This window comes from Trachemys scripta, chromosome 3 (genome assembly GCF_013100865.1).
Source record: "Trachemys scripta elegans isolate TJP31775 chromosome 3, CAS_Tse_1.0, whole genome shotgun sequence".
NCBI classification, from domain to species: domain Eukaryota; kingdom Metazoa; phylum Chordata; order Testudines; family Emydidae; genus Trachemys; species Trachemys scripta.
In genome coordinates, this window is record NC_048300.1 from 3,312,975 (window position 1) to 3,340,492 (window position 27,518).

The following is a 27,518-nucleotide window of genomic DNA, read 5'->3' on the forward strand; positions in this document are numbered from 1 at the left end:
CTTTTTCAATAAAACAGTTCGCTTCTCTCACCTCCTCTAAGGGCCCGAGGTGCTTATTCAAAGGCTTGGAAGGAGTATTCAGGCTATCCAGAGGGGTGCTCGGCCGAGGCATTTGGTTCGACATTGTCAGCGACGGTGCTGGCAGTCCAGGAATAAAAACCTTCCCTACCTTTATATAAAAAGAAATGGTTAGTTTTAACATGCAAACTCCTCTAACGCACACACGTTCAGGTCAATGACAGTAGCGGCTGCAATTATTAATACTTCAAAGAAAAAGGTTAAGAAAATTGGGTATATGGTGAAATTCAAAAATCGATAGACAAGTCCAAAGTTGTCCCATTTTAACTCCTTTTTCCCCCAAGCTTTGACACATTACAGTATTTTCCAGTACTACTTCTATACATTTCCACAGGCTTGCATCACTGCTGAACATTTAAGTCAACTTAAAGTTATGACCGTTTCAATTTAAAAAAAGTCTACTTTTAAACGGTATAAAAATATCTAGAAAAATCTGTTTTACAGTTTCCAAACATAAAGCAAAAAGCATATTTGTCTTTCTACATAAAATAGGGTTAGCTATTTTTAAGTTAACTATAAAAGTGTAAAAAAGAAAGTACAACATAACAACAGTCTTTTGCAAAGTAACAAGTTTTGACATTTCAAACCCATTGACACCTCATGAGAGACTGAAAGCTTTTAGCTTTGGAGAACTTCTGCTTACTTCTCATATTTATACGATTCTCTTTGTTCTTAATAACTCAAAAGCTGGACATGAAAACCTCACATCAAGCAACATTATCTCCAGACCTAATGCTTCTGAGGTGTCAATGACCCACGAGCAACATTTCCAGCACTGCAGGAGGCAAATCAGACCCCAACTCCTGCTTTTGATTAGATTTGATCCGAGGACCTGTCCACCTCCCCAGGAAGTTGACGTCCGAAGTCTCCTAAAATGGCCTAAAGCAGTAACTGCTGTAGCAGCTTACTACATATCAAACACACTTGACATGACGCTGGTAACAGAAGTTACAATAGCCCCGTTGTGACATAGGAAATTTCAAACGTCTTTCCCTTGGGGTACTAAGCATTTTAACTTGATTATATGATAGTACGTACCCGAACCACTCCAGAATACAGCACCAAGTTCCCATTGCCTTCCAGAACCAGCAATGTGTCAATGCTCTATAAATACCAAACAGTGCGTTAAAACATCTTGCATTTGAGTAAACACTACATTTAGACACTGAAACTACACCAAGGTTCTATATTTAAACACACATGCTTACCTCCACAGGAGCTGCGTCCTTTGCCTGTATATTGGTAACAGAACCAAAGATCAGCTGTGACTTATCGTTACTCTCTTGAAACTTTACACAGCTAAATATTTAGGAGGGGAAAAAAAAAATTCAACCAAAAACGTTATATACCAGAAACTCTCTCCTACGTGGTGTTATGAAAGAGGGAGAGGACATTAAAACAGTGATGTATGAAAACTAATTTTCACAGTGGTATCCTCCCCTCCTCTAACACAAGATAACACTGTTTCTACAGAAACTCTAATATGAGGAATGCTGGTTTTTCCGCTGCCAATTAACATCATTCAAAGTAATAATCTTTGTTAAATTACCCAGAATAATTCTAAGGGTCTAGGGTGGGAAAAGCAAGCATGCCACTGGAAGGACAATGAATTTCTTTTTAATCTTAGTTTTATTTAAATGCCCAAACCTGTGTATGCCATAGTTGCACACATTCATGTGACAGAGACATATGCATCCCATTAATGTAACAGACTTCACTAGCCCATATCTAGCTAGTTATTTTTATAGCTCTAACATTTATTCAGCAATTCACAGGGACCCAGAAAAACCCACACATGCTCACCGCAACTGGAGCTGGGATTCCACTAAAAAGCACAAGAACTTTTGTCCACAAAGGTCAGTTGTAATAAACACTTTTGAGGCTTGGGAATTCTTCTCTCTGTCAATATTGAAACAAGAGGCAGTGATCAGCACGGTGCTTTGGCTCACTGCTCCAGGGTCTGTGGAAGAGTGTTACTGAAGAGAATATTAAGCACAGCAAGCTGTGAGACGCGGCTGGACATCAGCCAAACAGTGGACTGGATGGCCAGAGTTTGCCCACCCCAATGTGTGTCACTATTCTAGAAATTAGTATTCCTAGATCCCAACCTGCATGCTCCCTAGTTTGGGGCACTCAGGGCACAGGCTTTACCAGCCAACCCTCGTGTCAGATTGTTTTATCCTTACTTTTCTGTTTGATTCCAAATGTGACTGATCTACTTTGGTTTCTACCTTTGGGTCATATTTGCTCAAAGGCAGCTGTCCCCCACCAAAAGCCTGCAGTAGCCTCTTTGAAGTGAACAGCACCAATTTCAACCACTTAATAGCATTCGAATTTGTACAGTGATCTCAACAGTAGCATCGGCATTTGGAGTCAAGCTGGCTAAAGGACTGTAGTATATGATCATAACGAATAACAGTGCTGATTTAGAAGGGAGGAACGTTGTCTGGTCAGGCTTGCTTTTGTGTACAGTTTGCACCTAGTATAAAGTGCTATGCATCTGAAGAAGTGAGGTTTTTACCCACGAAAGCTTATGCCCAAATAAATCTGTTAGTCTTTAAGGTGCCACCAGACTCCTTGTTGTTTTCGTAGATACGGACTAACACGGCTACCCCCTGATATTATAATGTGAGCGCTGCTGCCACGGTATCCTTGCAAATGCCCAGCTGAGTCCCCAGTGATACCAGCACTGATCACTTCTCACAGGGGCTGGAACAAGCTCCCAGCCACCAGCTGGGCACATGTTCACCACCAAAAACTGTCAATGAACAGAATCCCTAACTGGTGCTGATGGCAAAGGAAATGAGATTCATACGCTCATTTTGCTCAAGCAGGAATTGGCCCTGCACTGCCTCTCTTGCACGAGCTGTGCTCCAGCCCTCTAGAGCCATGTGATCTCACACGGAAAGGCAGAAAGCTTCAGCCCATGGCTTGGCATTGGCTGCAATGATACCAACATTAGTAGTATCTCCACTTTGGGCAGCTCACTCAGTATTCTGCCAAGCACACCGACAGCAGCACTGAACGCCGCTCGTGATACTCCTGTGATTTTAGCTACTTTCTTTATTTAGCATCTTCACTAATGATCTAGGAGAAAACGAGCATGCTAATTACATCCACAGATGAGACTGAGAGGCGCTGTACACACCAGAGGCAGCAAAATAATCAGAAGGTGCCGAGAGACTTACAATTATGGCCTGGTACTAACAAAATGACGTCAATTTATCACTGAGGCATTACTGCCAATAGGAGGGGCTGGCTCGCATTCAACCCAGTTGTAACAGAACTCTTTTGGATGGGTTGCGAGCAGCAGGGATTTGAAAGCAGGTCTCTGTTTTCCCAGGCAGGAGACAGTCATGTCTTCAGATCCAGAGCTCCTGCTCTACTGCTGACAACCCAGCCAGGGTGTCCTGTTTCCAGTGGTGGCGCATAGAGAGATTTCAGCTGCAGCACATCTTGGGCACTTGGGATGAGCTTCCCGGCCGGAAGTGTAACTCACATTTACACAGCTTGGTTCTCTGTCCCCAGTCTAGTGGCTGGATCAGATAGTGATCAATAAGCCAGCTACAGCTTTTGAGCTAACGGGTCTGATTCGGAGCTGAAAGACAGCAGAGGCTCATGCTTTTCGGTTCCAGGTTCAATCCCTTTGGCTGATGACCCATCCAGGAGCATTTGCATTATACAACTCCCCTTACCCTTGAGGACCAAAAAACTAAACTCGAGACATTCCATCGAACACATCGGACGGAGCCGAGACTCGAGAGTAAGAATCCTAGCCAACAGTATCTGTAGAAACTGACATTCCACTACCCCTATTACCAGATACTCAAGATCTACTGTGCCACTCCCATGCACAGAGGAATTTACTCATCATTGGGATGGAATGCAGCGGCTATATAACAGCACACAACTGCTTGGGAGAAAAGTGAAGGATATTTCATCCTCTTGCAACAGGAAGAAGAATTTAGATAGGCAGAATGTAACTACCCAAATAGGAGTTTGGCTACAACATTGTGGTTAATACGATAATTTGTTTAAAAGAGGCATGGGATCTTTAATGTCTTCAGATGGGGAAGATACTGTTTGCTAGCTCATCAAAAAGACAGCATCTTCAAAACCAGAGTGCCCCATCTTCAAAACCAGAGTGCCCCATACCCCATGCCAATGCATTGGTTCAAACACTGACCTCCTGGGAAGAGTGATACCTACTGAACCACCCACAGCACTTCTGCAACACGCTGGTACTTGAAGAACAGGAGTACTTGTGGCACCTTAGAGACTAAGTGCCACAAGTACTCCTGTTCTTTTTGCGGATACAGACTAACACGGCTGCTACTCTGAAACCTGGTACTTGAAGGTCTCACATCAAAGTAGCAATCAGACACAACCCCGCTTAGCTCATGAGAGCCAATGTGACAACAATCCAGTTTAGAAGGCTAGAGGACACAGAGGTTAACGTATTTAGAAGTGCCCAAGTCCCATTTTCAAAAGTGAGCTGGACACTTGGCGTATGTCTATACTTGCAGTTACACACCGGCGGCTGGCCGGCGTGCAGGGCTCGGGCTAAGGGTCCGTTTAGCTGTGGCGTAGACATTGCCCAAGCCCAAACGTCTACACCACAATCAAACAGCCCCTTCGGCTCACGAGTCTGAGGCTGAGTCAGCGGACACGGGCAAGCCCCGGGGCGGGGGGGGGGGGGGTTAATTCCAGTGTAGACGTACTTTAGGAGCTGGACTTTCACTGAGTCTTAGTCTCCCAAGTAGTTTTTGACAGAGGGACTTAGGCACTTTTGAAAATGTTACCCAACAATACTAAACAATCCTTCGTTATAAAGCACTACGGTGTACTCAGTTGTACACACACTTGCTGTAAGAGGCAACAGCTTACAAAAAGTTTGTACTGAGGACAATTTCACTTTAGCCTTTGTCAGTGGAAACGCAGGTCTAGTTAAACCCAAATATAAGCTTCCAAACCTCATGGTCATGATGGTCTCTGTCCAGAGATGGTCTATGCACAGCTCTGGAACAATTGGCTCCGTTTCTGGAGCAAGGAAGGAGTCGCTGGAAGCACTGTTTGGAGAATGGCTCACACTGTGCCGCCGCGGCGACTGGGTGTTACTGGAGAAGTTGAATCTCTGCACTCCTGAGAAAGATTGCACCCCTAAGGCAGGAGAGTGAGAACGGCTGCAAAGCAAGACAAGGGCCATTACTGAAAACAGATCGTAAAGTCAGGCAAGCTCAGGTGTGTGCAGCAGAATCCTTTTCCACAAGGGGAGCCAGGGAACTCTCACACTAGCACTGAATTTTCTCAGTTGCTAATTCAATACCAGCCCATTTGCTCACAGGAACACACCAACCCTCCAAATAATTTGCTAAATACTTCTGGCAGAGGCTTCAAAAGGAGGAGAAAAGGAGAGGAAAAATAGAAAACACCCCGTAATGTGCAATTTGGTTTGTGAAAACCTATCCCCAGCCTGCCCAGTATAAATATTACCGATTTTAAGGGCAGTTCTGTGTTTATGCTAAAAGCTGTCTTGAGCTGTGCTGCAAGTGGAGAGCCCTACCTCCATGCACACGACTTATCTAACGTGCAAGTGGCTGATTCTTGAAGGAAATAAAGCTCTCTCGGGCTTCCCGAGGGAGACATAGGAAAGTGAGTAACAAGACAGTAAAGTGCACAGAGGATGTTGAGCTTTCACTCTAGAAAGATGCCACAGAATGTCTGCTGAAGGCCATTGGTGGGCATGGAGAGGACGGAATGACCTAAGGTGCATCATTCTATGTTTCTAAAATATCTCACTATCCCTACCAAGGCTCACAGGGTGCTGTGCGAGATGTTTAAACACAATACAACTAGTTTTAAGAAGTCAGCATAAACTCAATATGAATACAACTGATTAAGGGGAAGGAAAGGAGATCAACCACGTGAAGAGGGTTAAAAAAGAGATTGCAGGGAAGTTAGAGATGGGAACCACTGATGGGCTAGATAAAAACATATGAAAAAAGTTGAGGCAGTTACCGAAAAAAAAGAGAGAGAAATGGACCAGTGATATTGGGGAAGCAAATTCCACACCCTTGGACTAACTTCAGCAAAGGTGCCAAGCTGAACTGCAGCAGCTGGATCTCAGAGTGGAGGGCAGCGTGGAAGTTTTGTGCTCACAGGTATTGGCACTACAGGAGAAGGTTGCGATTGTAGATGGGGTCTACACTTTTACAGCGCAGTTCTACTCTAAAAAAGCAACTATGTTTAAATGGCACCTTCATATCCAGCTATCTACACGTGTCAGGTCTGCTGACTTCGGGACAAAAACACATGGCTTTGCTGCTTTTTCCTCCTGAAAATCCTGTAGAGCCAACACAACGAAGAGTGAGTTGCATTTGATTCCAATTTGCAACCCAGAGTTGTTTACTCAATGCCAATCAGTTACACCTGTGTAGCCCATTGAAGGCAAGGGGATTGTAAGGAAGGACCAAATTTGGTCTGCAGAACACTTATTCCTGGGGACGATGCACATCATGGAAAGAACCCAGCTTGACTCAGAGCACAGGCTGAGCCTGAGGGCTGGCCAGCAGTCCAACATCAAGAGGAGTTTTTTTGCTTGTTTTTTTTAAATAGGGTGGGCTGCTCTCTGGTCACCCTTTTAAAGGTGAGAAGAGCAAAAATATACCGTATTTATATGCAAATATCACCAGTAATCTGGCTGAGGGAGACACTACCCAGAGAATAAAATTCTAACTATCCTAAATTTTGAAATTTGTTTTTATCCTTTGTGAAACCGTCCCTGTTAACTGGAGATATTCTAGCGTGCGACATCACAAATACCAGAGGCCTACGCAGCATACTGCAGAAGCAAGGGACAACACATACTGATGCCAGAAACTACCCAAAATAGATACATTCATGTTTCTTACATGGCTCAGTATTGTCAATTCACACTTAACATCCTTTCAGCTTGTTCCATAAAGTAAACCCAGTCATTTAATTATCCCTGGACGCCAGAACCTTTATTTGCAATGGCTGACAATTTGGGACAATTTTATCCCAGTGGTAAAGATAAAAACATGTCCAGTCTTATTTTATAATTCTTGACAATCGGCAGAACATGAGGCGAAAGCAGCGGACATCTGAACTTTGACTGGAAGACCTGCCAGGCTGCCACTTCACTCTGTCTACAGCCCAGTGATGTAGCCAGCTTTCTCACTGAGTTAATCAGGCACCATTGGGATGATCAGCTGTAAAAATCAACAGAAAAAGGAGTGTTCGGGAGTCGAGAAGACTGTCTCCCATGCCTCAGTACTGCCCTGCCTATGAATGTCAATACACGCGCCGAGGCAGGGCAGGTGAGAGGGTGGATAGCCCAGTGGCACTGGGACTCAGGAGACCTGCACTCTGTTCCCTGCTACACCACAAATTATCTTTCTGACCTGGGACAAGTCACCTGGTCTCTCTCTGCCCCAGTCCCCTAGCTATAACATGGAGATAACAGCATTGCCCTATCTCACAAGGACACTGAGAAAAAATACATTGAAGACTGAGAGGCACTAGTACACTATGATAACGGAGGCCAAGTAAGTTAGATAGATAGGTACCGTTTTAGTCCACTGCTAACCCTGCATCAGATGTGCTCATCTTTTACGTGACTAGTTAACACACAATCCATTTAGCACCCACCTAAGAGCCGCCATGTTGGATATGGAAGGCGAGCGGGAGTGCACGCTGGGCGATGACACCGACCTACTCTGGCTGTGAAGAGAGGAATAATTCTGGAAAGGGGAAGCCATGGGTGAGTCTCCTTTCGAGAGACTCCTGAGGTGGGCGGTCAAAGAGCTGCTGGTGGCCACATGTTGCGGCGTCCCCACCTGCTCAGAGAACTTTAGGACTGTGCTCTGCTCCTGGAAGAGACAAAAGAAGCTGTACGTCATAAGGAACATGAGTGGGTCACAGCAGCCCAAGTGCCCTGGGGTCACTGACCAGCTGTTTACTTCACCAGCACAACTCAAGTTAGAGGTCACACACACAGACTCATTTGCTGCTAGACTTCTCAACCCTGGGGTCTAGTTAGTAATGCTGTAGCAGATTCTGAAAATACTATTGTTCTCCAGGGACACTGACATTTCAGTCAAGCCCTAAGTGAGGTAGTTCTCATGCAGTAGCTCCACAGAATGGTGGGGAGAGCGTCTGCTTTTCCCCTAGGACTCCTGCATGGAGCAGGGGGAGGAAGACAGCAAGCACCAAGGCTAGGTAGATTCTCCCTATGCTGGCTTTTCAAAAAAGTGAAGAAAAGAAGGCAGGAAAAGTGCAACAGAGCCACTAGACCCACACTGGAAGGAACAGAAGGGCCATGGGGTAACCCCCTGGAACTCCTGCCCGTGGCCTGGAGAAAGCAGGTGGGGGGTGAAGGAAGGAAGGAAGCGTGGGGGTCAGCACTCCCTGACTCCCTTCCTCTGTTTGTCTCTTTCCCACAAGTTTTCCACCTGGCTCTTAATGGCAGCCAGTTGTTTGTTGCTTTGAAATTTGGCAGATCTTTCGTCAGCAGATTGCCAGGACTACAGCCAAAGGGGCATGATGACAAACGTCGTTTCTCACCCATCATTTGTGTGGCAGGTATATCTATGCCCACCCAGACACCCCACTCACCCCCAGAAACAGCCACCATTGCTTAAGGCATTTAAACATCGAGTGTTTGGGAAACCCAGCATCCTTAAATCTGGAATGGAGAGATAACTGAAAGAGGAACTGCTCCTCGGAAGTTCCATTGTTTTGATCTAACGCTATCCATTATATGGACTGGATTGTAAATATTATGAGTTTTCACACACAACACACGCACACACACACACACACCTTCCATCTTTAAGTCAGCAATGTTTTCTTACCTCTGGTTTTACTCTACGAAGGGCCCAGACAGCATGCAAACTCTGAACGGTGTCATAGGTCATCACAATGGAAGGCTCCTCATTGAGGAACACAATGCGCAGTGTGTAATCAGCAACATACTGTACTCTAGCCGAGCCAAACACACCTGCTAGAGAAGTAGCGCTCAGGTTAACCCCATCTAAATCAGAAGGACAGTTTCTGTAATAGTGTTATTAATTACACAAAGCTACCATTTCATGTCCCATTTCTGTTACAACTTTGGTTCTTCCCATACAGATTCCCTCGCTGGGAGTGTTTGGCAGTTAAGAGTATATAGCTAAGCATTCAGACCCGAGGGAAAAGGCCACAGTTTGTTGTATCCAAGGCATTTCAAAGCAGTGCAAATAAGAGGCAGCATTGCCTAATGGCTAAGGCACTAGCCTGGGACTCAGGAGACCTGGGTTCTATCTAGCCGGGAACATAATCGAACACAATCCAAAGGCTGGAAGTTGAAGCTAGACAAATTTAGATTGGAAATAAGGCATACATTTGTAAGTGTAACAATTAGCCATTGACAGGTTTCAGAGTAGCAGCTGTGTTAGTCTGTATCCGCAAAAAGAACAGGAGTACTTGTGGCACCTTAGAGACTAACAAATTTATTAGAGCATAAGCTTTCGTGGACTACAGCTGGAAGAAGAAGAAGTGGGCTAATAAATTTGTTAGTCTCTAAGGTGCCACAAGTACTCCTGTTCAATTAGCCATTGGAAGAACTTTACCGCGGGCAGTGGTGCATTCTCCAACACTGACCATTTTAAAATCAAGACTGGATGTTGTTCTAAAAGCTCTGCTCTAGCAATTGCTCTGGGGCAGTTCGCTGGCCTGTGTTAAACAGGTCAGACCAGATGATGACAATGGTCCCTTCTGGCCTTGGAATCTATCCATCTATTCCCAGCTATGTGAGCTTGGACATGTCCCCTCTCTCTTCCTCAGTTTCCCCTTCTGTAAAACACGGATAATGATGCTGACTTCCTTTGTAGAGTGCTTTGAGATCTTCAGCTGAAAAGCACATCACTATACCTGCATGGCCCTCCCCTGTGCTGGAGTTTCGCTACTGGCCCATTCCTTCCCTGCCCCCCCTCCCTTTGTGTGGGGCACAGCTCGCTCTGCCCCCTAGCTGTTACCAAGTGAATGGGAGGCATCTCCTCCTACTCCCTCACTGTCCAGCCTGGAATAGAGAAGAGGGAATAGGCTGGGGCTCCAACTTCAAATGGGAGTTGAATGTTGGGATGACAGGCATCCCCTGCCCCACATTTCTCCCCATTCTCACTACCACCAACCTCCCACATCCCCCACTCTCACAACCCCCTCCTGGGCTGACCCCGCCCCCGCAACCCCTTTCCCCTCCCTACCAACAATCCATGCCGCCTCCCCTCGCTGCAACCCCACACCCCTCTTCCTTTACTCATTCACTCTTCCATCTCCTAATTCCCCTTTTACTCCACTCCAACACACACATGCCCATATTTCTCCTCACTGCTACAATGCCCTATATTCTCTAGCTCTGCACCAAAAAAACTGATGAGACTCCGGAAACGTTAAGAGCAGCTCACATGAGGCACCCCTTGACCAAGCAGCCCTATAATTTGCTTGCTTTTGATCAACCTCAGTTCCATTGTTCAGGATGAATACATCATCCTAACTGCCTACTAGAGTCTTCCATCTTCCCACTATTTAATTAATTAATTTAATAATACCACTAGTGTATAATCAAAGTCTGCATGTGGATTTTAGAGCACTTTAAAAATATCACATTTAAACCAGAAATGTTGGTCGGAGGGCAAAACTTCCAAAAGGAGCCTCTGCAGAACGCAGGCAAAGCAAGGAACATGCGCAACACACATTCCTGGAAAGCTGCCCAGGGTAGGCCCGAACTCACAGTGCACGGCTGCTCAGGGACGTCTAAGGCACGGACAAACTGGGCACCTGCCCAGGGGCCCCTGCAGACAGGGAGCCCCAGCAGTGAGGTGTTTAAAAATAAGATTATCTAGTCTTTGACACATATTGAATCCCGTGTGTTTCAGGAAACTGAATTTTCAGATGTCATTCATGACTTTGCTGCCCACAAACCCAGACAGTGATGTTTTTAAAGCAGCCGAATACCTGTAAAATTTTTCCTATTATCACTATGTTGTGTTTAAGGCAAGAATTCCTATTTATTTCCTACTGTAATATAGTGGAGGCCCCAATTTGCACTGTGCCTAGGGAACTCCAGTCATTAAGATTGCCCCATGGGTGCTCAAATCACCCCAAATTTAGACCACTAACCCCACTCCACACCCCCAAGAGGACTTGCAGATTTCAAGGCAATCCAAGTAAGCATGTGGATTTGAGAGCACTTAGAATAATCAACCTTTGAACAGCAAGCAACGCTCAATCTTAACTATAGCCAAAACTCTGCTATAATTTCAAGAAGGATGGAGTTAGTGTGGGGAGTCAACTGCAATGTGAATATCATGACTCCAGACCCAGTAACATGTGGGTCAATCACCACAGCTCAATGACAGCAAGGTTTCAAATGTAACCAAGCAAGATAGCCACACTCTCTTTCCTTTGTAGAATCCCTCCGCGGTGGCTAGCCATTCAAAGAGGTCTTTTTAGATACCTTAAATATCCTAAAGCTACAATACCAGTTACAGGGTTTGGCTACATCAGTGGTTCTCAACCAGGGGTACACATACCCCTGGGGGGTACATCAACTTATCTAGATAGTTTTACAACAGGCTACATATAAAGCACTAGCAAAGTCAGTAAAAACTAAAATTTCATACAGACACTGACTTGTTTATACTGCTTTATATACTATACACTGAAATCTAAGTACCATATTTATATTCCAATTGATTTATTTTATAATTATATGCTAAAAATGAGAAAGTACGCAATTTTCAGTTATAGTGTGCGATGACACTTTTGTATTTTTAGGTCTGATTTTGTAAGCAAGTAGTTTTTAAGTGAGGTGAAACTTGGGGATACGCATGACAGATCAGACTCCTGGAAGGGGTACAGTAATCTAAAAAGGGTGAGAGCCACTGATCTACACATATGCAGCAAGCCAGGTTGTAAATCTACACCAGTGCACACATGGAATCTTTTACTGCACAGCAGCAGGGTCCATGCGGACAGTTAGCATGTGGCAGACGAGTGCATTATAGATTTACACCACAGCTTGCCACGAACTAAGTATTCATATTGACAAGTCTAAGTGACATGAAATCCTAATTTATGTAACTTAATATAAAATAATTTAATTAATATGGCTGCAACACTGCATACATGAAATCCTAACAGAGAAGCAGCTAAAATAATCCATTTCTAAATTCTTAAAAAAGAGATATTTGAAAATTCATTAGATTGTAATATATAGACTATAAGATGGAGAAGATAAACTTTCAATGCTGTATTCAATAATATTGCTGCTGAATGACTCATTTCTATTTATGGATTTTCATTTTTTTTTTTTTTTATTAAAACGACAACCTACCTCCAGACTTACAGACAAGAGGTGTTATCTCATCTAAAGGATGTAGCATACTGAACATAGTGGGCAAAGGTTCTCTGGAAAGGAAATGGAAAAATATATTTAAAAAATCAAGCGTTAACAAGCTGTAAAATCTAACAGATGGATCGCAAACACCCACTGCAATTTTAACAGTCAACTCCTCAAAAATAAACAAGTGACATATATGTTCCATTAAGTACAGTTTGAATGGTTCCTCTAACACATCAATAAAAAAACCCAAGCTTTGTTTCTCTAGTACACTTTATCTCGGCGCAGCTGAGAAAACTTACACTGATATTACTATATAAACTTGGAACACTTCACCCACCACTGAAAGGATGCAGCTATTTAACAGCACAGAGCAATGCTTAACAGTTCAAAATAGGAAATGAGGAATCCAATTAAAATTGCAAGGGCAATTTAGACAGACATGGAGTTACCGGATAAAAACGTGGCAGAACACAAAGACTGAAGAGCCAAGAGATCTCAACTGACCACCACTAACATGAATGTCAGTTTGAAATCTCATTTGAAAGCTGAAACATTTTGTGTACGACTGCCTTTTTACTCCACAGTGTAAGGTCGGACTAGGTTCCAAGTGCTGGTGTGCATGCTCAAAAGTGAAGTTCTAAACTCGATTTTTGAGCTTTTTCACCTGAAAGACTCCTCTTACACTTAGCACATGCCACCGGAGAAGTTTTCTGAAAAACATCAATAGGATTAGAGAAACAGTTTTTCTATTCGTATGGACTTTGACAGCCAGTAACCAAAGAGCAGCTCAGTTTTTTGTATGTTCAAACTGGATGAGACATGTAGTCCTTATGGAGAACACACGACTTTCACAAGTCTGAAAAAAGTGGAAGTTCTTAATTTAAAACTTTCGAAATGCAGACTGCTAAATGATGGGTCACTCCCTAGCTATTTAGAGCACACTTCTCACTATGGCATCTCAGCGTGGTTAAAAATAAGAACCACATACCCTGGGACGGATGCACATAGCTCCAAGGCAGCTACGCAAGCCACTCCCTAAATCCAACCAACACCGCATCCTGGCTTTATGCCAGCGTGTATCAATTTAAATCATCAACGTCAATCATGATTTAAACTGGCGTGCAGGAAACACGGATTTAAATAATTTATTTTAATCCTGCTTTGCATTTGAACTTATTTTTCCTAAAGAAAAGATTAATTCTCATTGACTGGTAATCACTAAAATATGTTGATTGGCAACTATAATTATAGCCTTTACAAGACGTTTGGTATTTTTTGCTAAGCAGGAAGATACGCATTTATTTAAGCAATTATGCAGCTTAACATACATTTATTCAGAGTCTTAATTTTTACTTTTTTTATTATGTTGGGAAATGGTGAACAACAGGTTTCTTATTGTGACAGGGTGCACATGGCCCTCCAAAGCCCCCTGCTGGAGGCCCCGGGGTACTACCACAGCTCAGCCCACTCCACCCCACAAAAGGAGCAGCGAAGGTGGGTACAATTCAATAAAAGGATCAGATAAATGGAGCTGCTGGACCTGAACAGGTCAGTTCCTGGCTGGGACTAGAGGAGCGAGGAAGGGTGCTCCTTGCTGGTCAGAGGAGCTGGAGAGAGAACTAGGTGTCACTGGCATCCAGTGAGGAGGAAGAGGATCTGAGAAGTTCTGCCCCGAGGTAAGGGGGAAGAGAAGAGGGCTACATGGGAGAAAGCCCAGGGAATAGCAGCAACTAATTAAAGGCAGCAGTATGTGTATGGTGTTTATAGGGTCCCTGGGTTTGGACCTGAAGCAATGGGCAGGCCCAGGTTACCCCACTGGCCACTGGGAAAGTGGCCTAAGCCCTGAGAAGATGAACCCACCACCATTACTGCAACCCCAGTCCCAGGCAAAAGATCACAGAACCCCGTAGTAATAAGGTCTGGTAGAATATTACACTGCCTCCCGCTGAAGCTATGCGAAAAGAGGCTCTGACCTTTGTCAGGCTCTGTCGGAAAGCCTACGTGAAGAGCAGGATTTAAAGGGCCCAGAGACGAGGCTGAAGACTAACAAGGGCACACCAAGAGTCCTTGCTGGACCTCTGTTACTCCAGAAGGGGTTCATCCATTTGACTGTGTGACTTGGCCAGAGGGCTGAGCCACTGAAGACCTGCCTAGAGAAATCAGCAACCTACAAGGGACATATAGGAGTGGGAAAGATCGCAGTTCCACACCTAGCCATTAGGAGGCACTTGAGAGGAGTGCCCCCCCCCACCCCCATCACGCTTATTTACAAGAAAATTAATTTTTTTATTCATGATTTGAATTAAGCTGCATTTGGAGGGAAATTTGAATTCAATTAAAATGACACAAAAATTGCATTTTACAATTATTTTTGTTAAATAAACCTATCCTAAAAGTGCTGGATACCAACTTATTTTTTTACCATCCAAACACGTTTTGCATTTTGTTCTTTAAACAAAAGTAGTATTACCTGTAGTTAGTGAATTGAATTGATTGTTCTGGTCACCATGTTTTTCAAGATTTTAGAACCGGGCGATCTCATTCTCTCATTTTTATTCAGAGATGGGAAAAGGAAAACAAGCTTCCGTGGTTTTCTTTAAACTCCTAATTGGTTTCTCAACTTTGAATGAACTAGTTGAACAAAGGGAAATGAAGAAAATATTTTCTCTGCAACTGCAGAGGCAACTACTGTCAAAAGCGGTTTAGCACTTCAACAAACTCTGGTTCTAGGTTCTTAGCCAGTGACTTCCACCAGTTCAGTGGTTTGACTTCCTTTTAAACTTCAGCAGCAAACATGCACTACAGTACTTGAATATGGACTTTTAATTGAATGTAAGTGACATTAATAGACTGTAGTAAGTTTAGGCCTTAACACAGGGTGTCAATTTAAAACTTAATTTTAAATAGGTTTATTTTTAAAAAGAAAAATTTATTTAATTAAAATTTAAAAATCCATTTTTTTTTTAAACTCTGATAATTATCCCCCCTGCTTTACGCCTATTGATTAGGGGCAGAATCCTAATCCATCCCTGGCTGTGTTGATGAAGGAAAGCACACACTGAGGTCAGAGAAGGGGTTCTCAAGCTGATCCCCAGTGTCTTGGAATTAGGGAAGGAGCCAGCCGCTCTTTCTTCGTCTATCCCTGACTGAATTTCCCAACCCACCACCATTACTGCGACCCCAGTCCCAGGCAAAAGGTCACAGAACCCCGTAGTAATAAGGTCTGGTAGAATATTACACTGCCTCCCCCTGAAGCTATGCGAAAAGAGGCTCTGACCTTTGTCAGGCCTCAGCATCATCCCCAGCCTCTACAAGCCTCTCCCTTCAAATTCTTGATATTCCACCCAGCTTCCAAGCCCTTCTGACCAACTCCCCAAAAGCCCTGACCCCTTTCAGCTGCTTAAACCCCACCTCCTGTACTGCCAAACGTCCTAATAAATCGGGTGCAGAGGCCTAAGTAGTGGTGAGAGTCCAGAAACGGTGCACAACTTGGAATGGAGAGTTGTCAGGGAGATGTATCCAGTTTACATGTATATATCCAAGATAGATCGATTGGCGATCAGGGGAGGTCCCAGATGACTGGAAAAAGGCTAATGTAGTGCCCATCTTTAAAAAAGGGAAGAAGGAGGATCCAGGGAACTACAGGCCAGTCAGCCTCACCTCAGTCCCTGGAAAAATCATGGAGCAGGTCCTCAAGGAATCAATTACGAAACATTTAGAGGAGAGGAAAGTGATCAGGAACAGTCAGCATGGATTCACGAAGGGGAAGTCGTGCCTGACTAACCTAATTGCCTTCTATGATGAGATAACTGGCTCTGTGGATGAGGGGAAAGCAGTGGATGTGTTATTCCTTGACTTTAGCAAAGCTTTTGATACGGTCTCCCACAGTATTCTTGCCGCCAAGTTAAAGAAGTATGGGCTGGATGAATGGACTGTAAGGTGGATAGAAAGCTGGCTAGATCGTCGGGCTCAACGGGTAGTGATCAATGGCTCCACGTCTAGTTGGCAGCCGGTTTCAAGCGGAATGCCCCAAGGGTCAATCCTGGGGCCGGTTTTGTTTAATATCTTTATTAATGATCTGGAGGATGGTGTGGACTGCACTCTCAGCAAGTTTGCAGATGACACTAAACTAGGAGGCGTGGTAGATACACTAGAGGGTAGGGATCAGATACAGAGGGACCTAGACAAATTAGAGGATTGGGCCAAAAAAAAAACCTGATGAGGTTCAACAAGGACAAGTGCAGAGTCCTGCACTTAGGACGGAAGAATCCCGTGCACTGCTACAGACTAGGGACCGAATGGCTAGGTAGCAGTTCTGCAGAAAAGGACCTAGGGGTCACAGTGGACGAGAAGCAGGATATGAGTCAGTGTGCTCTTGTTGCCAAGAAGGCTAACGGCATTTTGGGCTGTATAAGTAGGGGCATTGCCAGCAGATCGAGGAACGTGATTGTTCCCCTTCATTCGACATTGGTGAGGCCTCATCTGGAATAGTGTGTCCAGTTTTGGGCCCCACACTACAAGAAGGATGTGGAAAAATTGGAAAGAGTCCAACGGAGGGCAACAAAAATGATTAGGGATCTGGAGCACATGACTTATGAGGAGAGGCTGAGGGAACTGGGATTGTTTAGTCTCCAGAAGAGAAGAATGAGGGGGGATTTGATAGCAGCCTTCAACTACCTGAAGGGGGGTTCCAAAGAGGATGGAGCTCGGCTGTTCTCAGTGGTGGCAGATGACAGAACAAGGAGCAATAGTCTCAAGTTGCAGTGGGGGAGGTCCAGGTTGGATATTAGGAAACACTATTTCACTAGGAGGGTGGTGAAACACTGGAATGCGTTACCTAGGGAGGTGGTGGAGTCTCCTTCCTTGGAGGTTTTTAAGGCCCGGCTTGACAAAGCCCTGGCTGGGATGATTTAGTTGGGAATTGGTCCTGCTTTGAGCAGGGGGTTGGACTAGATGACCTCTTGAGGTCCCTTCCAACCCTGATATTCTATGATTCTATGATTCTAAGACTGTGCTGACACATCCCATGGCATGTACAATACACGTCGCTACACACTGCAGGTTTATCAACATTTTTATTCCCCAGCCCCTCAAGCCTTAACATGTAGCCAGATACATAGCAGTGCAGCCGTAGCCACCAGACCAAGCCTTGCAGCAAGTTATCTGTGGGAGTTTTCTTTGCAGACACAAGGTGGATGAAATAATCCATTTACAATTTTTAACACCTACTTTATACACTAACATTTTTAATGCACAATTAAAGTGGAGATTTAAATATAGAGGCAAGAAGTGCTCGACCTTAACTTAACAAAACCACAATAACCCTACGTTCCCGCTAGCTGCTCTCTCTCCACACACAGGCCACAGACACCTTCCCATTGCCAAAGTCACCTCAACTCTTCCCTTGTGGGTATGTGCATTACAACACAGGCTTTAATTTCATAACAGAGCCCACACTGACATGTCACCAAGGAGGGTCTTGCACCAGGGGATCAAGAGCAGAGCAGAGCCTCCAGCTCACATAAGAGAATCATGCAGGACCAACACTGCCTCCAGAAGCTGAAAGTCTAACACTGTGTTTGACATGTGCAAAGGAGCTTGATGGCAGTGTTCAGACCAATGTGGGCACTGTAACCGAGAAGGTCTTTACTCTTTCCACGTTTACATTCCAAGTCTTTCTTGTGCATGGAATGGGAACATAACACGTCCCAATGTCCTGATGCGTTTCATCATCACTTTGGTAGAGCACGACACTTGTACTAAAAGTACAGTTAAAATTTCATCTCACTGCTTTAGATTAGACAACTTGTTGCACAACACAACAAAGACACTCAGTAACCACTCTCACTACATACCTGGGTGGACTCAGAGGGACTTCATGTGAAGTGCTGCTGCGTTCAAACAACAAGCCATATTTTGTTGGCCAGACATTTGCTACCTACAAAAGACAGAAATATTTAAAAAACTGAATGGCTCATATTTAAAATGCTCCTGCACTTGAGCATCCAGTTATGGTAAAACCAAAACATTTCACCATTGTTTAGGGCAGAATGCAATGTTATATAAGTAACACAAAACACCTTCTGACAATAGGATGACAACGTATCTGTGCTTTACCACATCCTATTTCTGAACACAACCAATATACAAATGTGAAAACATACCAAGAACAAGAGAATAGGTCATTAAATTAGTGTTAGACTGACAGCTTCTCAAGAGAAATATGCAAAAAGAAGCCATGTTTTCTGACCTATATGAAAGTTTCGGCATCTATCTATCTAAACGTTTTGTATTGTGACCCATCATTTAGGTTGGACATTAGGAAAAAGTTCCTAACTGTCAGGGTGGTTAAACACTGGAATAAATTGCCTAGGGAGGTTGTAGAATCTCCATCTCTGGAGATATTTAAGAGTAGGTTAGATAAATGTCTATCAGGGATGGTCTAGACAGTATTTGGTCCTGCCACAAGGGCAGGGGACTGGACTCGACCTCTTGAGGTCCCTTCCAGTCCTAGAATCTATGAATCTATGAATTGTAGTATCCAAGAATCTTCCATGTAAAATAAACTGGCAATAACAACGTTCATAGTGGGCTTCAGAATCTCTGGCTCTTCTTTATTTTTCAGGTTAGAACACGGAATAAAACAAAGTCTTCCGAGTCTCAGTCCAACACCCGATCCACTAAGCCAGGGATCGGCAACCTTTGGCAACCACTGGCCGTGGTTCACCACTCCAGACCCGCAGCCCCCATTGGCCTGGAGCGGTGAACCGCGGCCAGTGGGAGCCGCGATGGGCCGAACCTGCGGACGTGGCAGGTAAACAAACCGGCTCGGAATGTGCCAAAGGTTGCCAATCCCTGCACTAAGCCATACCCACTTCTGCTCTGTCACACCCTCACTTGTTAGTACAATTATTAAAAATTCACACCAAGGATTACTAGATTATAGCTATGTTTCAAGCACCATCCACACCAAAAGACAAATGAGGAACAATAACATGCACATTAAAATAAATGAGAGAGTTTAAAATTATATATATATATATATATATATATATATATATATATATATACATATACACACACACACACACACACACACACACACTCATATACATACACATACACACACTTACCTGAAAAGGTAAGGAAGCAATGTAATCCTTTCCTTCTATGCTATGAACATTTATGCAGGAGCTCTGCAATATGCAGATACATTTTTCTACTACTGCTTCACCATCTGAAATTGGGTAAAAACACAAAAATATTTTTTAGTTCTGCCATCAAGTTTCTCTGTACACAAAGTAGGGACTTTTGTTATTAGCTGTGCAATTCTAAAATGGTTGGCTAGTTTCTGTTGTGACAACTGGGCCTACAAATTTACCCAAATTGTGAGTGTAACTATAAAAAGTATGTAATAGTTCATAGAATATCAGGGTTGGAAGGGACCTCAAGAGGTCATCTAGTCCAACCCCCTGCTCAAAGCAGGACCAATCCCCAGACAGATTTTTGCCCCTGATACCTAAATGGCCCCCTCAAGGATTGATCTCACAACCCTGGGTTTAGCAGACCAATGCTCAAACCACTGGGCCATCACTCCTTTTTGGGTCCTTAAGTGAAAGAAATTTTGTGGGGAAAGTATGAAAAAAACAAAAAACAAAAATAAAAACAAAAAGAAGAACAGACAAAAAGAACAGACAGAGGCTACTGGAGTGAGGTACACCATCATAGCTGTCACCCCCTACCATTTTCTGAGACCCCAGGCCTTCATCATCCTGATCCTGAGTGGTCACCTGACCAGAACGGGCCAGAGAAAGAAGGACCCAGATGACATTTTTCAGAGTAGCAGCCGTGTTAGTCTATATCCGCAAAAAGAACAGGCGTACTTGTGGCACCTTAGAGACTAACAAATTTATTAGAGCATAAGCTTTCGTGGCTACAGCCCACTTCTTCGGATGCATATAGAGTGGAATAAATATGGAGGAGATATATATACACACATACAGAGAGCATACAGTGGGCTGTAGTCCACAAAAGCTTATGCTCTAATAAATTTGTTAGTCTCTAAGGTGCCACAAGTACGCCTGTTCTTTTTCCAGATGACATTGTCACCTCTACCAGCTCCAGCTGAATCCCAAACGCTAATTGGGATGATATAGAGTGGAATAAATATGGAGGAGATATATATACACACATACAGAGAGCATACAGTGGGCTGTAGTCCACAAAAGCTTATGCTCTAATAAATTTGTTAGTCTCTAAGGTGCCACAAGTACGCCTGTTCTTTTTCCAGATGACATTGTCACCTCTACCAGCTCCAGCTGAATCCCAAACGCTAATTGGGATGACAGTTATAGCCATCTCTGATACCATCTAAGAGACCGTCAGACAAGGGGGATTTTCCTTCTAAAATCTGTCTACAGCCAAAGGGAACAAGGGATGTCGGTACAATGAAAGCCTTAGTTAATGCTTTACATTTCAAATGCTTTAACTGTTTTTCCCTCTTTTCTGTATCTTTAATCAAAGGCTCTTAAAGGTGTGTTTGCCATGGTGTCAAGCAGCCGAAAGTCTCCATATCAAATCTCAGACCTCGTTTACCACTGTTAAGTGCTGGACAGTGACTGGGTTACGTTAACACCTTTGGCCCATATATCCCATATCAATTACTACACCACTTCCCAAGTCAAGAAAATTTAACTCAGATAAAATAGTAGTTTGGCAATAAAGTAAAATATGAATGAAACTTACTGTTGACTTTCTCAGATTTTTCCTGTGGTACAGTGAAATCACACCATAAAGCCTAAAAACCACAAATAATATGCAGTTACTTAAGACAGACAAGCTGGTATTAATACCAAATTCTTTTTTTTTTATTTTATTTTGTAACGGAACGTCCCCCTGCTCCAAGAGAGATTTTAAGCCACGTTTCAGTTAACTAGTATTGATTAGCTAATATGCAGCCATTCAACTGCTATAATTTCAGAGTTCATACCTGCAGAACAGGGCTGTCAACAGTGAAAGCCTTATAAACAGCAGATGCTTGGCTTTTACTTCCTTTGCTCCAAATGACCATATTGCCAGCCACATACAGTTCTTCATCATATTCCACTTCTTCCCCAACATCACTGACACCTCTCCTTAAAAGCCAACTTTCCTGAAAACCAAGAGGATTAAAAAAAGTCACAACTTCCTCTCAATGGTAGGCTGATAGACTCAAGCTAGTGTGATCTGAAAGGGTGGCATAATTTTATGTTTTATAAATTAATCAAATCAAGATCTGGGGCAACATTGCAGAGCAGGCTGGATTTTTGTTTCAACTTCTAGTTTTCCCTGTTTTAAAAAAAATATTCCAAACGCACAGAAAAATCTGAACTCACAATCGGATACAAGACCATATATAATGTGCCAGACGGAGAACACAGACAACCTTCTGCTTATCAGGAAGTGCTGTGTCTACTATCCTTGCTCCGCACCAACAGAAAATCCAACCAGGAAGACACCTCAGGAACCTTCTGCTGCCTTGTGTTAGGAAACCCACTCGATTTTCCTGCTTTGTTCACGGTGTGCTTGGGCTGTCTTTGTATGGCTTTTTTTTTTTTTTTTGAAACGTGAGCAGGAGGGAAGTCTGCAGTCCTCAGTGCATTTGCCTGAATCCCGATCACAGCAGAACATCAATCATATCACAAACCTGTCACACGAACAATTTTTCCTGATTTGTGTGTGTATGGGGGGTAGGGGAGAAATCACATAATGAAAGTGATGTTGATGAAGAATAAGTTGGCATCCCTTCACATCCTGGTGCCTTCGATGCTCTGGAAATTGCTTTGCATTGGTTTGAAGGACAAGAAGAAAGAAATGCAGTGCACCATACTGCAACTTATGCACTGCACCTACAATAATTTTGAGATGTTCAATTTTAGGAACTCAATTCCCAATTAGTTCATAAAATAGGAGTTCTACTGCATAAGGAAGCTGAAACCAATTTTGCATTCTATTTGCTCCCAAGAATCTTTTCTTATGGTAGTCAAAAAAATTGGAGTTTAAGTGAGTGGAGGAAAAAAGCAAACATTTGGGACTAGGCTAGAGGGCCTCTTCCAGTTCCTAGATTCATTTATTTTAAAAATAAACCAAGCTTCAAGTTTTCAGACAGGTATGCACATAGGTCATGGACCCATACATACATGCACAGTTGTTAGATAAAAAGTCTAGGCCTAGATATTCAAAGTGATAACTTTAAAATTGTTACTTAATTTCTTTACCTAACACTACTATAAAAACTTGGATGATTCTGTCTATTTGTTTTTTCGCTATTTATACTATTTAGTTTTTGCATTTCTCAGGTTGGACAAAAAACAGTTTTGTGTTCAGGTTTGGCTTGCAAACAATACAGAGGATGTTTGTTTATTTAAAAACTACTGTTTTTCCACTGAAATTTGAAAAAAAAAAAAAATCAAGGAAACATTTCTGCTGGCCTTAGATTTTACGAAAGTTTGTTCCCACATAATCTAAAAGGTGTCAGACTGAAAGTCCCACAAGCTACAATTTTCTGTTTATTCCCCAAGTACATGCAGCATTAACAACTGTAGCACAGACTTCCCTTTTCAACTCATCTCAATCCAGTTCTGGAGAAAGCAACCTACGAATGAGAAGGTAGCCATCACTCCATGCTCATTTGCTCTTTGACTTATCTGCAGAGACTGATGACAACAATGGCTCTGTGCCTGTTATTGTTTTACAACCACCTCACAGTGTTTCCCCCAACAAGAAAAACAACACACAGTTATGCCACTGTTTCTGAGGTTAAAGAGTACTGAGAGCCCTTTCAACCTTATATCCAAGTAGTCAATCTACCAGGGGTATATTGTTACCCTGATGTATACAGACACATAGATGTACATCTCTATTCATCGGAATAGACATTACACATTCTCCTATACTTTCCGGATCTGTTCTGGAAATTTGTCTTGGCTGGTTCATTACAGACCCCCAAGAGTTTAAAAAAAAAAAAATCATTACAATGCTTTTCTTCAGCACCCAGGCAATATCTGACCAGCTTTTCACTGGCAAAAGCTTTGCTTTCTTTAAACTGCAAAAATCTAATTTTAAAAAGCTAATCCATCTCAATATATATTCAGCAAGGAGATGGCCTATACTAGCACAGCTAAAGTGGTACACTTTGTGTGTACAGATTTCCACTCACAGTGCAGGTGTAGTTATTGCAAAAGCTAGTTTGTGGACGCTAGCTCATAAAAGTCAATGGCAGTTTGGCCAACTCGTGGTGGGTTTTTTTTTCTGCTGTGACAGGATTTGAGCTGGGGCTGGAACCAGTCTGGCAATGATGTGAGAAGCTGCAGTCCTCATGTGAATTAGAGGCTTAGAGCCTTACCTGGGGGGAGGACGGGGGAACCCCTCTGATTGGCTGCCTTCCCCACAGCCTGCGGCAGAATCACCAGAGCTGCTGACTGAAGAGCTCTCTCTCCCCAGCAACCTGAAGCCATTTTCACAGGAGGGCATGAGGGAGCAGAAAAAGTCCTGCAGCTCATGCAGCTCTGCCTCCTGTGAGCAACAAGGAAGGCTCCTCTCTGCAACATCCGGCATAGGGGTAGGGTGGGGTGAACAGCCCCTAAAGATGCTCCCCCCCAGCCTGGAAGGGGGAACAGGGACCCCAGTGCAGCACCTCCCAGGCCTGGGTCAGGGGGGGTGAGGAGCCTGGGAAGGAGTAAACGTGAACCTGGGGGGCTGAAAGAGGACTGAACCGAGGAGGAGACTGGGGGACAGAATTGATTTGGAGGTTGAGGAGCAGAATTAATTTCTGGGTAGGGGATGGGCAATGTGGCAACGAGGGGTTTTGTTTGTTAATTGTTTTTTTGGCAAATCCATAATTTTTGGGGTCTGACTCACGATTCTTGATCTCTTGAGGCTGGCAATACTGCAATGGGACTACACACATGCTTATAGTTAGGCAGGCATTTAAGCATTTTGCTGACGTAGGGTGTATAATAGCAAGTCAAAATGTCAATACTTTTTTATAGCCACAGGATGGGAAATAGAGCATTAAAGTGTGCTCTCTCTCTCTCTCTTTTTAATTCAGAAACTGCTTGAAGAATACAATCCACTATTCCATTTTTCTCTTGCACAGTATTGCAAAAGTCTAGCATTGCCTCATTTCAGGACATATTGTGCACATAGCTTACTGAAGATATTTCACTGCAGCTCTTTTTCTAATATTCAAGTGTCTGATTTAATGACGAAAATAAACGCTGAATCAGGACACGCAATTTTACCTTCTGTTTTTCATGGATTGTAACCTCCTGAAGGGATCCCACCAAGCCAGCTGCTCCATCAGAGGACCATAACTCAGAGGCGGGCTGCAGCTGCCGAAGTTGAAGGTTCAGGGCATTAGGGTGGTGCTTGCAGTGGTCACGGCCAAAAGGAACAAACTCCTGCAAATCCCCTGCTGCTATCATCGTTACCCTTTCTTCATAGTTGTTCGACATGGGTTCCAAATATCAACATTATTTCTGAAGCAAAAACAGAACACCGGGCTGTCTCAATGGTTATTTATAATCTGTAAAGCATGCAACTTACCTTTATTACATATTGCAATCAAACTTTTCTATATACTAAAACTTCATTTTCATTAAAAACAAATAAATAAAAATAATGGTTCAAAGTCTTTTATTGCTGGTAGTGTGTAATTCTAATAGGTAATGTTTTCAGTTATTTCTATTTTAACTTGCATCTCCTTTATAATGTCAAAACTCAGTCTACTAATATTAAGGGGTGAGGACAAGAGAAGGAAAACAATTAAGATTATTTCAGCTGATTTTAATTCTAGTGCTAGCTACCTTTCTGGTCTACACTAGGAAATTAGGCCGGTAGAACTACGTCGCTCAGGATGTGACAAATCCACACCCCTGAGGAACAGTTAACCGACCTACCTCCTGGTGTAGCCAGTGCTAGGTCAACAGGAGAAAGCTACCACCTCTTGGGGAGGTGGAGTAGCTACACCGAGGGGTAGGCATAGGTAGTGTCTTCACTAAAGTGCTGCTGCATTTTAAGTGAAGACAAAACCTAAGTATTAAGACCCCTATCACTGCGGTATCGGAAGGCTTCTGCAAATTCCTCCCAATGAACTTATGTTTTGCTAAGTGTAGGTATTTTAAAAGGTGTCAGGTAGGTAAAGTTAGAGGAGAGAAACCATTCTAACATAGAAACATTTATTGACCTAATTTTTTTTTGAGCTTCAGTAATGACTGAGTCACAGTAATGACTCAATAATTAAAGCTAGAAGGTAATTTCCATTGTAAGAGAGGATTTTTGGCGCCTACCTTTTTTTCCAAAGATCTTTTTTCATTATATTTCTCACACCCGCACTAGTTATGAGGCTTTGGAGAATGTAGTGCTTTTCAGATATTGTGACAACACTCTTTGGCCCACGCACACGCAAGTCAAAGTGACTTGTTATAATAATTTCAAACTTGACTTAGATGACTAATTCTCACTGAGAACTAGCACATAGGAACAAGGCTTACCTACAGGATGGGGGACTCTATCCCGGGGAGCAGTGACTCTGAAAAAGATTTAGGTGTTGTGGAAGGTAATCAGCTGAACATACGCTCCCTATATGATGCTATGGCCAAAAGTCCTAATGTAATAGTTGGATGCATGAACAGGGGAATCTCATGTAGGAGCAGAGAGGTTATTACACCTCTTAATTTGGAACAGGTGTGACCACTACTGGAATACTGTATCCCAGTGGTTCTCAACCTGCGGCCAATCAGCACAGAGAGCAGCCCATGAGATATTTTCAGGACCATACAGGTAGTATATATATTGTGTGGATGCGGCCCACATAACACACAGAGAGCTGCATATACAGCCCACAAAAGTAAATATGTTGAGAATCACTGCTGTATCCCATTCTGGTGGCCACAGTTCAAGGAGGGTGTAGATAAATTGGACAGGGTTCAGAGAACAACCACAAGAATGATTAAAGGATTAGTAAACATGTCTAATCACTATAAGGCTCAAAGAGCTCTATCTAATTAGCTTAAAGCGACTGTTAAGAGGCAACTTGATTACCTCTATAAGTATCTACATGGAGAACAAATGTCTAACAATGGGCTCTTCAGTCCAGCACAAAAAGTAATAACATGGGCCAATGGCTGGAAGTTGAAGCTAGACAAATTCAGACTGGAAATAAGGCACAAATTCTTAACCATGACTAATTAACCATTGGAACAGTTTACCAATAGACTGTAGAGGATTCTCCATCAATGACCATTTTAAAGTCAAGATTGGATGTTGACAGAATCTGCTTTCCAAATCCCCCATTGATGTGCATTAATTACCCTCCTTTAATCCTATATTAATCGAGTCCCGTATCAGCTGCTCCGTTACCTTGCCCAGGACCGATGTAAAGCTGACAGGACTATAATTACGTGGCTCAATCTGTTTACATTTTTTAAAAACTGGCACAGCATTAGGTCTCTTTCAGAGCTCTGGAAATTCCCTAGTGCTCCAAAACTTATTGAAAAATCAACATTAATAGTTCAGCGAGTTCCTCGGCCATCTCTTTTTAAATTATTGGATGCAAGTTATCTGGACCTGCAGATTTCAAAATGCCTAATTTTAGTAGCTTCTGTGTAACATCGTCCTAAGATACTAGTGGAATAAAAAGAGTGAAAAATAGAATCTGTTTTTTCCCTCACTTCTGCCTTTTTCACATTATTTTTCATTCAATAATAGACCAATACCATTGTCAGAATTCTGCTTGTTGCTAATGTATTTTAAAAACCCTTTTTTATTGTCCTTAACACGGCTGGCCGTAGAGTTCTCCTTGTATCCCTTTACTTCCCTTATCAATTGTCAATTCCTGACTTCTGATGTGTCTGTGTCTATAGGGGGAAGCAGGCAGTGAAGGGGATGTACTGTGCGGGACTGACGGGGGAGATGCACTGGAGGGGATGTACTGTGCGGGACTGACGGGGGAGATGCACTGGAAGGGATGTACTGTGCGGGACTGACGGGGGAG

At 43.2% G+C, this 27,518-nt stretch overlaps 1 protein-coding gene across 3 annotated transcripts in view; it reads right to left on the reverse strand.

The window, feature by feature from the left end:
- Nucleotides 1-25,020, reverse strand: part of ANAPC1 (anaphase promoting complex subunit 1) — a 78,909-nt gene extending 53,889 nt beyond the window's left edge. The window contains exons 1-13 of one of the 3 annotated variants that reach the window (XM_034763955.1): nt 24,766-25,020; nt 21,474-21,635; nt 21,230-21,281; nt 19,618-19,721; nt 18,340-18,422; nt 12,476-12,549; nt 8,955-9,100; nt 7,750-7,970; nt 5,052-5,261; nt 1,882-1,977; nt 1,287-1,377; nt 1,117-1,182; nt 32-169 (exon numbers count right to left, since the gene is read on the reverse strand). In XM_034763955.1, coding sequence (XP_034619846.1) covers nt 32-169; nt 1,117-1,182; nt 1,287-1,377; nt 1,882-1,977; nt 5,052-5,261; nt 7,750-7,970; nt 8,955-9,100; nt 12,476-12,549; nt 18,340-18,422; nt 19,618-19,721; nt 21,230-21,281; nt 21,474-21,635; nt 24,766-24,978 — 1,656 coding nt within the window. In that variant the 5' untranslated portion in view covers nt 24,979-25,020. Of the gene's footprint in view, nt 1-31; nt 170-1,116; nt 1,183-1,286; nt 1,378-1,881; nt 1,978-5,051; nt 5,262-7,749; nt 7,971-8,954; nt 9,134-12,475; nt 12,550-18,339; nt 18,423-19,617; nt 19,722-21,229; nt 21,282-21,473; nt 21,636-24,765 lie in introns of all 3 variants that reach the window. The other 2 variants (XM_034763954.1, XM_034763953.1) reach the window with 2 other exon arrangements.
- Nucleotides 25,021-27,518: the final 2,498 nt, after the last annotated feature.